This window comes from Notolepis coatsorum (assembly GCF_963971535.1).
Source record: "Notolepis coatsorum genome assembly, chromosome: 1".
Classification (NCBI taxonomy): domain Eukaryota; kingdom Metazoa; phylum Chordata; class Actinopteri; order Aulopiformes; family Paralepididae; genus Notolepis; species Notolepis coatsorum.
The window spans coordinates 113,884,239-113,900,720 of NC_140165.1; the positions used below are offsets into that span (position 1 = coordinate 113,884,239).

General features: G+C 52.7%; 1 protein-coding gene across 1 annotated transcript in view; it reads left to right on the forward strand.

The window, feature by feature from the left end:
- alpk1 (alpha-kinase 1) overlaps window positions 1–16,482 on the forward strand; it is a gene marked incomplete at its 5' end in the record, with an annotated part of 80,025 nt that overhangs the window by 32,602 nt on the left and 30,941 nt on the right. Inside the window, 2 exons of the mRNA XM_084337928.1 lie at window positions 11,146–11,241; window positions 11,351–11,455. Of these exons, the coding sequence (XP_084194054.1) occupies window positions 11,146–11,241; window positions 11,351–11,455 (201 nt within the window). The remainder of the gene's footprint in view (window positions 1–11,145; window positions 11,242–11,350; window positions 11,456–16,482) is intronic.

Sequence of the window (16,482 nt, forward strand, 5' to 3'; positions counted from 1 at the left end):
CAGCTAGGTGTTACGTCTGGTACTCTAGCGAGTGCCAGCACTTTAACTAGTGTTCTAACTATTGCGACAGTGTCGTGTTATTCTGTTGAGTTTCACGTTACGGCATGTGGCCGTACGTGACGTAGACGTTGATGTTCTGACTTACGCTACAATGCATGTGTCTTCAGTTCAGTAAACACCGACATGCTGAAACTACGTGTTGTCTGATTCTTCCAACATAACATTGGCGACGAGAGATGGCTGAATTTTCGATCCCACCCCCTCCACCCTTCCTACCGCTGCCCGGTGAGCCGCCCGTCCCGTGGGCGCGTTGGATTTCAACGTGCATTACTACAGCACTGTTTAGGCATGGAGGGACAGCGCGTGTGTGAAACACTCGGCACATTAGACAGTGACACATATACGTCAGTGGTGGCGCTCCTAAAGGGACATTTCGCCACTCCACAGACTGCACAGTTGTGTTCCGACGGAGGCATCAACGTACTGGCGAGTCAATAACGCAGTACGTCGCGGACCTACGGGGCTTGGCTAGCTCATGCAAATTCGGGGCATTACAGGATGAGATGGTGAGAGACCAACTCATATTGAACACTGACAGTGATAAAATCAGGGAAAGACTACTGTTGGAAAATGACGAGCTGACATTAGCAGTAGCTATTAGACTAGCAGTGCAGGTGGAATCTGCTATCAAATCAAATCAAATCAAATTTATTTATAGGGCCCGACAACACACGTTAATGTCCCCATGGGCCGTACAGGTCTTCTTTAAACAAGTCAAGAAGACAACATAACAATAAGTCAAGAACAGAACAAGAACACCATAGGGTCCAAAATTTTTTTAGATGAATGCAAATAAATGAAAGAATGCAAGCACTCCCAGACATACCCCACGCGAAGGTAAGGAAAAACTCACTAAAACCTAACAATAGGGAAAAAAAGCTCCACAGGCAATGTGGAGGAGAGAAACCTTAGAAGGGCCGTTCAAGGGGGGATCTCCCTTCTTAGAAGTCGGTGATAGTAGTGTTGCAGACGGACAGTTGGTAAGCATGCACTCATGTGTGTGGTGAAACACAGATGAGTGCATGCAATAGCAACTGTACATTTTGAAAAATTAAAGATAGAGCTAATAGCGATAGCAACTGAACATTTTGAAAGATTAAAGATAGAGTTGATAGCGGATCTATTTGAGGCACAGGGGCGGCGCAAGAGGGTCACGTCCTCCCCGTCTTAGTCACGGGACATTCAACACTCCGGTCGTTGCTCAGGGACAGCCGGAGACAGGGGGAAGGGGGGTGGCGCAGAGAGGGTCGCGAACTCCCCGACATCATCGCGGGACATCCGGCACTCCGGTCACCACTACGAGACCTCCGAAGACAGGGGGGCACGCAGAGGGGGTCGCAATCTCCCGGCCTTCGTCACGGGACGTCCAACACTCCGGTCAACACTCCAGGACAGCAAGTCATAGGAAGACAGGGAGACGGGACAGGCGTTAGACAGCTCATGAGATTGTAGTAGGCGGACATAGCAATAGATACAAGTGGTAGGCATATATGTGAATGGAGTAGATATATGAAGTAAGCGTATTATGTGAATAGAATAGAAGTACTTAACCCAGCAATGAAACCGCGTTGACTGTTAATCTGTTAACAGTCTGTTAATCAGTTGACAGGACCACGGACAGACGGCGGTGAATAACTGATCCAATGCCTCGGAGGTGCATGTAGAGCAGTCACTACAAGCTTGGCCAAGACCCCGAGGCATCCATCACCTTGGTCAGCGCCAGGAGACGGGTACTCAGAGAGAAGGGGGAGGGATGGGGGGGGGGGGGGGGGAGAGGGGGGGGGGGGAAGAGTTAGAGAGTTCCCATGTTTGTGGTGCTGCAAAGGAGCAGACATGTAGTACCCTGTAGTGCCATGTAGTACCCCGTAGTGCCATGTAGTACCCTATAGTACCCCATAGTGCCATGTAGTACCCCGTAGTATCCTGTAGTACCCTGTAGTGCCATGTAGTACCCTGTGGTGCCATGTAGAGCTATGTAAGCCATGTAGTACCCTGTAATGCCATGCAGTACCAAGTAGTACTCTGTGGTACCATGTAGTACCCTGTACCCTAACTAAACTACCCTATAGTAAACTACCCAGTGGTACCATGTAGTACCCTGTACCATAACTAAACTACACAGATTAATCTAAAGGTCAGTCCCCGACCAGGTGAGATCAAGGTAGGTTGAAGGAGAGAGAGAAAAGATGAGTCTTAAGCAGGGATTTAAAAGCTTCGACAGAGCAGGCGCCCCTGATGACGGCAGGTAATTTGTTCCACAGGTAGGGAGCGCGGTAGACAAAGGCTCTGTGGCCGGCTATGAACTGTGCAGCTAGTTTGTCTACCTCCTCCAGCCCCAACACACACGTGCCAGTAGAGGCTGCGAGCACGCTCAGCTCAAGGGTGTCCCTCCTCAATGTGAGTGCAGACAACGGCGGGGACAATATACTGTTAGCCTCCCAGTCACGTGACAGCTCACGCCAACCGTGCAGGAATTGTGGCTCCCTTTCACACAACTCCAGAGCCCAGACCTGCCCTGCCCGTGGCAAAGCCTGCTCCAACTGCGGGAGGCTAAACCACTTCCACAAGGTCTGCAGGTCAGCCCCAGCTAGCGCTTCCAAGCCACCGGCCACTATCATCCATAATGTCAGCTCAGGACGAGTGCCATTCAAAACATGCTCATTGGTGGTTGGTAACATCACACTGCCCCTCCTCCTCGACACTGGAGCCACAGTGTCTCTATTGAATTGGGCGACATACTCTCAATTCTTCTCCCACAAACCACTGGGCTCGCCCACCACCACCCTGCGAGGCTACGCCAACTCCAAGATTGACATCGTTGGCTCCCTCCAGCTGCCGGTGAGGTACGGAGAAAAGACACTGCCTGCCTTCAATTTCAACATCGCACGCGAGGGACCAACCTCCTCGGCCTCAACCTCCTCGGCCTCAACCTCTTCAGTGGCCTCGGTTTCTCTCTGCTGGACACCACAGGCTCAGAGATTCACACCGTCACCGCTGTCTCCTGGCAGCAACAGTGGCCTGCACTGTTCAATGGCGTGGGCTGCCTCCAGGTCTTCGCTCACCAGCCCCTGCTAGACCAAAAAGTGACTCCGGTCATCCAGCCCCTTCGCCGCTCCCCCCTGGCTCTCTGTGAGAGCATCGCCACCGAGTTACAGAAGATGCTGGATGATGACATCATCGAACAGGTGAACGCGTCACCCTGGATCTCCAACTTGGTGGTAGCAAAGAAGAAGTTAGGGGGGCTGCGACTCTGCGTGGACATGAGAGCGGTAAACAAGGCCATCGTCCCTGATAAATACCCCCTGCCAACCACAGAGGAGCTCACCGCCCAATTCCACGGGTCCAATGTGTTCTCTAAGCTGGACCTTCGTCAGGGGTACCTCCAGGTGCCACTATACCCAGAGAGCCGCAACCTCACCGCGTTCATCACCCACAGGGGGGGTCTTCCATTACAAACGCATGGCTTTTGGCTTAAGCTCCGCCCCCAGCTGCTTCCAAAATATCATGGCCTCCGTCTTCCCCGGGATCCCCGGGGTGGCCATCTACCTCGATGACATCGTGGTGCACGGGGCCAATGCCGAGAGTCACTACGCGAGCCTCCATAGTGTCTTAAGTGCGATGGCAAAGCACCACCTCACACTCAACGGCGAGAAGTGTGTCTTTGCCACCACGACCATTGACTTTGTTGGGTTCCGCCTCTCGGCTGACGGCATGTACCCACTCCAGTCAAACACAGAGGCCATACACAGTGTCCCAGAGCCCACCTCAGCGGCCCAGGTGGCCTCTTTCCTGGGCATGACGGCGTACTACCTCCGCTTCCTGCCACACTACTCCGACACAACTGCACCGCTGCAGAAGCTGTTGAAGCAGGACGAGTCCTGGCTCTGGACGCCTGCCTGCTTGAATGCTGTGCGCTTCCTCAAGTCCCAGCTCACCTCATCACCAATCCTGGCATTTTTCGACCTAGACAGCACCACCCTTGTCACGTGTGATGCCTCCGCCGCAGCCGTTGGCTCGGTACTGTCACAGCTGCACGGGGTGTGGAGAGGCCGGTCGCTTTCACTTCACGGGCCCTTAGCCCCACAGAACAGAGGTACTCAGTGGGGGAGCGAGAGGCCCTGGCCTGCATCTGGGCATGTGAGCGCTGGCATATGTACCTCTACGGCCGCTCATTCACGCTTAGGACGGACCACCAGGCTCTCACTACCCTCCTCGCCACATCAGGCACTGGCCACAAACCGCTCCGCCTCCACCGCTGGGCTGACCGCCTGCAGCAGTACAACTTCGGTTTGCAGTTCACACCGGGCCGGGACAACGTAGTAGCTGACCTACTGTCAGGCGCCATCCCCAGTCCCCCCACGGCCCCGCCCTGGTCCAGCTCCTCCACACTCCCCTCCAAGAGACAGTGTCGCTGCAGGAGCTCCAGGACGCCTCGTCTGCTGACCCTGTCCTCTCTGCGCTCTCAACCTACATCAGGCAGGGTTGGCCGGCGAGGACACCTGACGAGCTGCTTCCCTATAGCAGACTCCGGGACGAGTTGTCATGCTGGAACGACTCCTGCGTCGCTCGTGGGCTCTGTACTGTGGTCCCGAGTGTCCTTCGGGCGCGTGTCCTTGGGCATAGTCAGGCTCAAACAGCGGTGTCGTGACGTGGTGTCGTGGCCAGGCATCGACAGGGAAATCGAGACCCTGGTCAAGGACTGTACTGCCTGTCTTCTGAGCGGGAAGACCAGGGCCCCAGCCCGCCCCCACCCATGCAGCCATTGGACTGGCCGTCCCAACCCTGGGAGCACCTGCAGCTCGACGTCTGTGGTGAACTGCACGGGGTACCGCATCACCAGCGTTTCCTCGTTGTGGTCTACAACCTCCACTCCAAGTGGCCTGAGGTGGCGCCCGTGGGCTCGGTCACAAGCGGGCTGCTGATTGAGATTCTCGAGTCCCTGTTCACATGCTGGGGCCTGCCTAAGAGGATCACGACAGACAATGGTCCCCAAATGATCTCCCACGAACTGGCCTCCTACCTGGGGATACGTCATATCCGCACGTCGTTCTACAACCCGGCTGCAAACGGGGGTGGAACGGCTGAACGGTACAATCCCTGAAGAATGGCATCAGGGCCCACCTGGCACAAGGGTGCACATTCATCAACGGTCTCCAACAGATGCTCCTGCACTACAGGGCTACTCAACACGCCACCACAGGCGTCTCCCAAGCCTCCCTCATGCTAGGGCGTGAGTTTCAGCTGCCCCTGGACAGGCTGTGCCCTACTTCGGCTCAGGCTCCAGCCCACCCGCTTCAAGCCACAGTCAACACACACCAGCGCCGGATGAAGGACCGTTTTGACAGGACCCGACATACGAGACCACCTACCATCGCCGTCTCAGACTGCGTCAGGATTCGGCGACCCCACCGGGACAACAAGCTCCGGTCATTCTGGTCTGACCCGGTCCAGGTCAGACAGCAGCTTGGCCTGGCCTCATTCAGGCTGGCTGATGGCACGCGTTGGCATGCTGGCCGACTGCGCAGGGTGCAGGCTCCCGTTGATGATGTTGCAGCCCCAGCACCCGCGGCTCAGCCTGAGGCTGCGGGACCTCCGCTGTTGGCTGTTGCAGTGCCCGGGCCCCGCCCACTCCGAGCGCGCAACAGGCCTGCACACCTGAATGATTTTGAGACTGAGTACCACTCCTAGGTTGAGTGAAGGGGGGGGGAATGTTACGTCTGGTACTCTAGCGAGTGCCAGCACTTTAACTAGTGTTCTAACTATTGCGACAGTGTCGTGTTATTCTGTTGAGTTTCACGTTACGGCATATGGCCGTACGTGACGTAGACGTTGATGTTCTGACTTACGTTACAATGCATGTGTCTTCAGTTCAGTAAACACCGATATGCTGAAACTACGTGTTGTCTGATTGATATGCTTGCATTAATTTGTGCTAAGCTAGGCTAGCTTTCTACTGAACGCACAGAGAGGAAACGTAAGGTTATGAATATAACCAAGTTCTATGAATACTAATACATCTGCACTAACCTCACTTTGTGCATATGCACTGAATACAAATTCACAATGTACCTTTACATACCAACATTCATCTGGCCACACCCCCATCCGCTACCTTCATAAGCAGGTGTGTCCGGGAAGGACCAAGCCCCCCCGACCCTCCCTAATGGAGGATACCCCCCCTATTAGAGGACGGGAGGGAGACGGATCCGACCGTGCAAAGAGAAACTCGAGCAACTCAACGCACAGGGTGAGCAGACCGTGGCTTGACCCCACGACTACCCACACGCACAACCCGCATGCCACCAGGGAACGAACGGAAGGAACAAACCTCGTTACCGCCCCCAAAAACACGGGGTCGAGAGCAACTCAACCCCGTGGCAAGGCCGTAGCAGCGGAGCGCGAAGGAAGACCCAGACCCACTGAAGGGACTGGATCCCCCGGAAAAAGGGGGCCCGGAGAGGTCAATGACGCCACAGCATCAAGACCTCACCAGGCGGTCACTTAGTCACCAAGAGCCCTGGGGGCCCTTCCCCCCACTAGCACGCCGCCTGGCACACTGACCCTGGCAAACTCAGGCAGTCAGCATGGCCGTAACTCGAAGCACTCAAAAGGCTACACTACAGCGGAAGCAGGCAGCGCACCGGGGAGACTACCCCAGAGGGGGTTGATCCCTCAAACCAGGCAGCAGGCGTTTGACCCGAGCCTGGAGCACTGCGGATGAGACAGGCGCCAAAGGGGTCAACTGAAACAGCACCCCCGGCGGAAGGGGCGTATGCTGGCATTGTTGTGCACCATGACAAAGTCTCCACCAAAAAACCCAGAACCAGAGGGGCCGAGGCAGAGAAGGCTGACACGATTGGCAGACGTCATGAACGTGCAGGGGCACACTCAACCAGGTAACCCGGGAGTTGACTCTGCTCCAACACACCAGGGAATCAACCACCCTCTTGGTACCACATGCGGTGGTTGTTCCTATAACCCCTCGAGAAAAAACTCCAAAACACACCTGCGGGTACACACTGGCTATACCGCAGTACAAGTGTTACAGATTTCAAAAAGGGGTTATTCCAGGCCTACGGGTCGACGAAACAACTTCGGACCGGGCCCGGTGGCTCGGGAAGCACACAGGGATGCCAGAGGAGGTCCATAAGACCACCCCAACAGCCCCCTTTTCGCCATGCGTAAGAGAGGAGCGAAAATAATGGAAAACCAGCCCCTTTATGATAACGCAGGGAACAACCTGTACCCAACAAAGGGTTTCCATAACGCCCAACCCTGTGACACCCGGGCCGACCCGGCATTTTTTCCCCCGAAAAAAGCACAAGTCCCTCAGGGTACCAGAACAGTAGATCTGCGTCCCCGGCGGGCAACGGGTTAACTGACCTGGACCAGCGTGACCAGAACCAGTCCCGTGCCCTAATCACGCCGACATCCCCACTCCAGGAGAGGGGGTAGGTACGTGTGTCGATCTAAAACATGAAAAGAGGGCGCCACCCAGACAGTCCCATTCGTACCGCGCTCAGTGGCCCACCCCAAGGGCGTGAGACCCCTCTACCTATGTTTTGATCAATTCCATTAACATCCCCCAGATATGAACGAGAATTCGTCGAGACCTAGTAACAGGCGCTCGGAAGAGAAAACCTCCATCCCAGTTGCCCTATAAAAACGCTGTTTTAATAATGACCAACCAAGGCGTACCAGCCTTATGCGTGATTCTTATCAGAAACACCCTGAGCCAGCACTATGTACGCGTCGAGACCCAAACACATCAATGGATAGTCTAACCAGACACCAGACATTGGTCCTTCAAGTCGCCTGGGAGAACGACAAGGAGTTGTCATGCTTCATTTCATTACTCTTTTTATTAAAAGAAAGAAACACAGACTGACATGAATCCCACGTGACGCGGCTGAGGGTAAATTTTTTTTTCATTCTTACATCCTGCCACCCTCACCACAGAGAGGAGACGGGAATCCTCAGAGAGACTTTCCATGTGAGCCATGAATTGAAAAGTCATGGTAACATTGAGCCATGTGACCAACAGACTCAAGTTACACGTATATCGAGCGTAGCAGAACACTAAGTTCCTACGCTCTGCCCCGACAACTTGACAATGACAGACCCTACATACGGGTCTGAAAAAACTCACGGAAGCCGTCGTCCAATAGAAACGTGCCCAGTGATGTATTCTATGACGGGGAAACCCATGACTCAACCGCCCGTGATAGGTGCGGAGTCAGGGAAACCCCCCCCCCCCCCCCCCCCGTGCCAAGCTGCCTAACAGTTTGGCCGGACCGAATGAAAAGAGAGTAAAAAGAAACCCAGACCAATCAGAAGAGGGAAGGAGGGGTTTATCCGGTACCCCCTCGCAAGCCCAACCCTTGAATACGACAACAACAATAGCCATATGATACCTTAAGTAGCCAGTATGCTAATGAACAGCGCACAGTTAATTCAATGCGCGCTAGCCACAGACAAGTTTGTGAACAGGTTTTATAACAAGGCCAAAGTTATATATGTGTGAACCCGACACCCGTGTTTATGTTGCAAGACACAAAAAATCTGATAGAGAGAGAGAGCGGCCTGAACCGCGGTACCTTTACACACACGAGCATTACTGCAGACCAACACAACAGTGTTGCGGCTCAATATCACTGTTTAAGCAACAGAGCACACAACTAACCTCTACCTTTATGTGAAGAACCTAACCTTCAGGTCGAGGCAGAAAAAAAAATTCAACCGAGTGTAAGCTGCAGGCCTTGCTTAAGCTATACCCCATGAAATGTAGCGACCAATAAGACTTAAAAGTCTAGCCCTTCTATCAAACCCACACTAGCGAAAGGTTCACACATCGTATCCCCATCATATGTAGTGAATAAACACACAGTTTGTAACAGGAGGGACCTTTTATTTCTTTAACAAAATCATACGATGAGCCGGGAAGGGAACAGGGGGGACCACAGAGGGGAAAAAGTCACTTTTAGCGACGCCTGCCACGAGCCGCTCGGGACTTGCCACCCCGGGGAAACCCCGGAGGGACGGTAAAGGATAGGAGGCTGGTCACGACGATCCCTACCGTCACCTCCGAGCGTGGATAGGCCGGCTGCAGTGGCGGAGGCGCCCTCTCTCCTCCTGGCCTTCTTTGCTGAAGGTCCAGCAGTGGCGGTGGTAGCAGCGGCGGCTACGGCGGCGGAACCCCCGACGACGAGCCTTCCGTCTGACTCCACCTGCGACATCGGGCGGGGGGAAATGAGGCTGGAGCACGGAACGCTCCTCCTGCATTTCCCTGCAGGTTGAGGTCATCAGCTGCAACGCCGACCCGAAGAGCCCAGCATCGGAGAGGGGTGCCGTCAGAAGTGGAGTCCTCTTCCTTTCCGGCACACGCGCCTGCTCCAGCCAAAGGTGGCACTGGGCTAGAGTGGCCAGGGCGCGTACTTTCCCAGCGGCGACGGCCTGCAGCTGGATCAGATGCAGGATGGCTCCTGCCGACTGGGCGAGCTGATCATGTTGCAAATCGGTCAGCTCCGTACCGCCCGTCAGTATCCCGGACATGAATCTCGCCAGCTGCGCGATGTTAGAAGTGGCAGCCAGAGATTGAGTCGCGGAGATAAATGACTGGTCACTCCAGAAAGCCAACCGCCTCGCCGATTTCCCTTGGGGAACCGGCTTCCGTAACGGCTCCCACACCACCTCAGGACAAAGGAGAGCTGCCATCGGCCTATCAAGCCGAGGCACCCCCTCCTTCATACCGTCTACCAAACCCACCACCCTCGTGACTCGCACGTAGGCGGGGGTGAGGCCCATGATGTGGGAGACCACCTGTCCCTGACGGACGTAGGCCTCCATCGAGGGGAAAAATGGACAGACAACGCCCATCTCTCTCACAGGATGGCGTTGCCATAGATGACCTATGAGATCATCAGGAACAGGCAGTGGCTGCGGCAGCGGCACGCCGTTTGCGACTGCCGCCGCCGCCATGAGCTCGGGGAACAAAGCATTCCCCCTGCATACTTTCCCCCACCGAGCTTGCGTCCCTCACATGCAGCAGACTACTGGTTACAGAGCCACATTCTGATGTGGCTGAAAGCAGGGCATCCCGCCGCAGAGTCGGAGGTTCTAACCCAACATCCGCGTACGAGGGACCCCAAGGAGACCTATCACCCCCCTCCAGTGTTACCTGGACGGGCGGCGGATATGTCTCCACCGGGGCGTCAAATAAGAACCCGTCTGCTTCTACCATGTAGTCCTCTGTTTCCATTGGCCATGGAGAATCAGACGCATCCTCATCCGGCTCCAGCAACTCACCAAAACCAGGCCGTTCGTGTCTACAAGCCACCATCTTATGACGGGAGCGAGCCGACGCAAAAGGTTTGCGTCTCAAATCCTCTGCCACCAGAGGAGCCGGCCGCCCAACAGCGGACGACTCTCCGGTGGCAAAGGAACCAGAGCCGGTACCAGGCCATCACACAGGAGATGGCGCCGGTGCACCAGCTCCTTGGAGAGGCAAACTACCTATCGGACGCCTACCGGACGCGGCTGCCGACCACAAAAGTGGCCTCAACCCCGCTCCAAGACGCACGACAGAGGAGGCAATGGAGAACCGCTGGTGAAGGGTAACGTTGCTAGCGCGACCCTCCGAGGTAAACATTATGACTTCGCTTTTTTCTTTTTAAAGTTATGAAAGAAAGAAAAAAGCAAGAAAAAATGTAAACACGTAACTCAACTTTCTTCAGCTTAAACAACCTCGTCAAGTGATGTATATAACAGGCACTTCCTTGTGGTGAAAGTGAAGAAGGAGGCGAGTGTGTGGCCACACACCTGCTTATGAAGGTAGCGGATGGGGGTGTGGCCAGACGAATGTTGGTATGTAAAGGTACATTGTGAATTTGTATTCAGTGCATATGCACAAAGTGAGGTTAGTGCAGATGACGCTGAGCGGAAGCTAGTATGATATAGAACTGGTATCTATCTTCTTGTCTGTCTCTGGAGAAGACGGTAAGCACATTTCCCCTAATGTTGACGTGTTCCTTTAGGTTTATGTTGTGCGTGTCTATTGTTGTGTGTGTGTGTGTCTACATCTTGCAGGGCATTGGAACATCATTAGGCGTGCTCGCTAACATACTAGTATCCATGAACGATGATGACTTCCATGCTTTCAAGACAAATCCGGATATCGATTTAGTAAGAAAACACTCCTCTCCCCGATGCTCCCAATGATCGTTTTTGTACATATCTTACTTCCTTCACCCCAAAGCTTCTACCATAACTCTGTCTTTTGTTTCCGGAACAGTCTTTCCTCAGGGATCATGGTCATCGTCTCCTTCTTGCCGCTGAGGCAGCTAAGATGGCGGTGGTGTACAGTCAGTATGCCTCGCTCTATGTGTTGACCAACGTGGTGAGTTACCACACTTTACTGGTAATACACTGTGTGGTGGCTTTATTGTGTTTGTGTGTGTGTGTGTGTGTGTGTGTGTGTGTGTGTGTGTGTGTGTGTGTGTGTGTGTGTGTGTGTGTGTGTGTGTGTGTGTGTGTGTGCGTGCGTGTGTGTGGATAGGAAATTCCATGGAGTACATACAGTAGAATATGGCAATGATAGAAAGTTCTAACAGCTCACAGCACTCTGAAAAGAACCTGGGCCCTCATTCATCAACGTGTTCTACGCACAGATTTGTGCTTACCCTGTGCGTACGATCATTTCTAAGCAAAGAGTGGGATTCATCAATTTCGATTTGAACTTGACTCCGTGCTTACATCTACGCACAGGTCAGACCAGGCGTACCTGGCGCCCAGTGGTAGAATATATTATTACAACAAGGAAATGAGCTTCTGTGCATAATAACACTGGCATGTTATGTACGAACCGTAGTTCATTATAGTTCATTGTAAAATAGCAACAGTAGTGTAATTATGGTCAAAACCCTATAAATAGCATTTGGAATAATAGATCTTTCTCTCAGAATGAATGCAGCATGGTTTATATAGCGTTATCGGAATATACGGGGTGTAGGCTACTGACTGACTGCGCTCCGCGTAGCTTGATTGATTGATTGATTGGAAAGTTTATTAACAGATTGCAGAATGGGTACAGTACAGTACAGCTCAGTACATACAATTGTTAATTGGGGATGCAGACCAACTTTCGTCTTGTTTACATCAGGGTCCTGTTGTGGAAAGGTTGTTTGACACAGCAGGAGACGATATTTCCAATTGTAACAAATAGGTAATTTATTTAAGAAAAGAAGTTCGTTAACAGCAAGAGCTATGGGTCAAAGATGATCGCCACAGCTTGAACAAAAAACACTCTCCCTTGGAACCCTTTGCCTGTCCCTAAATCCCCTCTCAGTCCTGCCCCCATGACAGATATGATGACGTGTCACATCATGTCAGATCTGACATGACGTACATTAAGATGATACGTAGATTTAACATTGGAGAGAGAGAGAACATGAGGAGAGATAAGCAAGATATGATATCCACACACGATATGATGTAAAACATTAAGAACATGAAGAGAGAGTGAGATATGTGTGTTTGTGTGTGTGTGTGTGTATGTGTGTGTGTGTCTGTGTGTGTGTGCGTCTGTGTACAGACGTGTGTGTATTGTATGTGTGTATTGTGACACAGGGAATGTGTGTGTGTGTCGGTGTGTATGTCTGTGCGACTGTGTGTGTCTGTGTGTGTGTGCTGTGTCTGTGTGTGTGCTGTGTATGTGTGTAAGAGAGAAAAGACACAAGATTAGAACACACGATATGATGTACTGAAATGTCCATCTGCTATCTTGAGGCTGTTTTAAGATTGAAGATTGAAGATTTAAGATCAGCCAGACTGTCGCCCTAGTGTCTTTGAGCCCTGCTAGTTGACCTATATTAAACTAGTCAAGACTAACCCCTTTCCTACCTCCACCCTCGTATACACATTTTCCCCAACATTCCCCCATTTGGGGCTATCCCTAGTCCCACCCAAATCATATAACCAAGAAAATGTGAACGTCTAACTAAACAAGAAACCTTACTTCATTCACTGGACCCCTAACGGACCAACAAAGGCTGACTACCGTTCTCACAATAAACACAAAACCGCAAAACAAGAGTAATAATAAAACATCAAAAAAAAATACCCCAATTTATAATCCTAACCTGACAGACAAATCCCCCCAACCTCCACCGCTTACCAAATGAGCCACAGTTCCGGCCGGAAACCGCGACTCTCATCAGGGAAAGGAGAAGTTGACCGTCAGAACTAAACATAGAACATCCCTCCCAAAAAAATGACATTGTCTCTTCCATAACATTGAGTCCCAGTGTCCATCGCTCAGCCCCCCTTCCATGCCCACGCCATAGTCTCCTCACCGTATTGCCAAAAGTCACATTTTGCCAATACAGCAACCACCACGCCACACCTCCAGTCCTCGTAGAAGCATGTCCCCATGCCTGGACGGGAGGCGCTGGTACCGACCTCACCACGTGTCCCCCCATCTTCGACGGGAGGTGCCCATCTTGCCCACTGCGTTAGCCCCCCCCTTTTGTCCCTCCAGTCCCCAGAACCGATCCCCCGACCACTTCTTCTCAATGCTTCCTCAGGCTCAGAACCGACACTCTGCCGATGCCCCTTCCCATTCCGGTTTGACCAGGACCACAAGTAAAATAAACAAAAAATAATAAAAAAATAAAAAACAATGCAATGATTTTCAATGGTTGCAATCTCTATGCCGAAGGATCATTAGAAAATCAGACTAAAATTCCTAGTTAAAGGAATAAACCAACAAAACTGCGCTCAGACCATCCCCCGTCACTCTTAAAGGAAAGAACCAACAAAAAGAAAATGTCCCTACCTCACCATACCCCTAATCCTCTATCCCCTCGTCTCCCTCTAAGGCAGCATAAAGCTGAGGATATGGCCCGATTTGTGGCTCAATCTCTTTCTGTCCCACCATCAGCATTTGGCTCGTTACGTGTGAAGTTACCAGCCTACCCAAGAGAGGCATACCACAACAGAAAAGGAGAACCAATATCAACCCTGCCACCCCGATGGATATCCCCGTCTGCATCACTATGCTTCCCCACTGTCCCAATCTTTCCAACACCCCACTCCCCCACCATTCTTCATTCCGGCCAGAATTCCCCCTCAATTCCTCCCTCAAATCCTTCAGCTTAGCCATGGCCTCGGAGAACTTTCCCCCTGGCCCCACATTCGTCGGAATGAATGTGCAGCAGTACTGTCCAAACATGGAACAGACTCCACCCTTCTCCGCCATTAACCAGTTCAGAGCCTGTCTATTCTGCCACGCCACCGTACTGGTCGCGTGCATCTGGTCCCCCATTGCATCCAACGCCTCCTCGGTGTAATTGAGATACCGCTGCTGATTGTAAAACAAATAGTTGATCCACCCGGTGTTCTTATTGACCGATATCCATGGCAGAATAGACTCAAACCCTGCCGCAATCTCATTCTTAGCCATGAACTCGGCTGGAATGCCCCTTGGCTGTCCTATGCTGTCCAGATACACCCTTGGGTCTGCCTTGTAGCTACGCTTCGTTCGAGAGATAGGAGACTCAGAAGGTCCTTCCGTCACTGATAATGGTAGGACCACCATTGGCATGATCGCCTGAACCCGGGCACATCTACCTGACCAATCTAAAGGAAGTGTATTCCTCAACCTCCTACCGCCGCAGAGCCAGTATTGGTCCGCCAGTGCCATATCCTGGACATGAAAAGGGCAAGCTACAGGCCGTGGGTTGGTATCCACTCCCTTTAACACGACCCCGTGTCCACACTTTCCTTCTTTCGTACAGTTAGTCGTGATGCTCCAAATAGTAGTGCACCGCCCCTCTGCCACCTCCCCTACATCCCGGGTCCCCTCCTTTTGCAAGCACTCGAAATCCTTGGTCAGCCATAGTTTGACACCTCTAGGTATTGGCAACCCCGTCGCTACCCCCTGCACACGTACATCCAATTTCCTACACCGTTCCCGCATAGTGACATCCTTGAAATCCGTGACGTTTCCTGCCGCCTTAAAACGACTAGAGCCGAGAAACCCCAAACACTCTGCCTCGCACCAAGGGCGACTATTATGGGGCCCCTCCCATGCCTCTGCGTCCCTGTCACACTGAGCCCAACTGAACTTCGTGCCCTTCACCAGCAGCCTATCCGGACGTGCCTTGGAGCAGACATAACAATCCTCTATCTGATTCTGCGCGCTCGTGTACTGGACCCACTTAAACCACTCATTCCCTAAAGCCGCCCTATACATCGGGTCAGCCTCCGGGTCTTCCTCGTCATAGTCATAGTCGCCCCCATCTTGTTCCCCGGAAGGAAGCAAACCCCTCAACCTGGCCCAGAGTGAGCCCACTGAGTCCCTCAACGTTCCGGCTGTCCTCTGGAACATATCCTGTCCCCCCACCTCTTCCGACTCAGTGTCCTTGACCTCCCTTTTTCCCCTCACCCCTGTCCCCTGTGATTGGTTCGGGACAGGCTCAACTCTCCTATCTACCCCCACAACCCGATGCTCGTTAGTATAATGGTAAGTATCCCCGCCTGTAACGGGGGAATGGTCAAAATCAAAAACATGCCCTTGCGGTCCTACGGGAAACACCCCGTTTGGTTGTAGTCTTATCTTCTCCCCCCCTTCCTCGATGGAGGGAAAAGGGGGCGCCTGATTCTGAGCCTGGTCATGAAAGTCTGCTGGTACTTGAGCCTGAGCGGGACCCCGTGGGACTCCTACCCACTCAAACCCGTCATCCTCAAGGACGGGTCGACCGTGACGGTTCTTAATGACGTCGTTGTGCCCGGCCGACCGTCCGCACACTGCTGCCAACATCTGCGGGAGCATCAGCAGGCACTGCACCTTCCAGTTGCCGTCTCGGACCCTCCATGTCGGGTTCTGCATAACTGCGATCGATTGTATCCCCCAAGAGATCGCCGCTGGCCTTTATGCAGTGATTGAAGTGGAACCAGGTCGCTGATCCTTTGACTTGGACTGCCGTTCCAGTCGATCGGATCACCTCGTACGGGCCCTCTCTCCGGGGTGATGACCACTTTCTCTTGTGGACCTTTACGAAGACCAAGTCCCCAGGGATCAGTCTCGGTTTGGTGGCTTCCTTCTCCGCCTCCTTCGCTTTCTCTGCTCCTGTCGAAACACAGCTTCATGTATTTTAGTCACTTGCTGAAGATATTTTTTCAGATCTTGCTCAAAAATATCTAATGCCGGGCCCCTAGCCAGGTGTCTAAATGGCGGTGCTGGCATGCTGCGGCCTGTAAGCATTTCATGCGGTGTTAGCTGTGTTTGGCGGTTTACGCTGCTTCTAATCAGAGCAAGTGGCAAAGCATCAATCCAGTTAAGCTTAGTTTGCATACAGATTTTCAACAGTTTGTTTTTAATGACCAGATTGGCCCTTTCCACCTTCCCCTGCGACCCGGGACTAT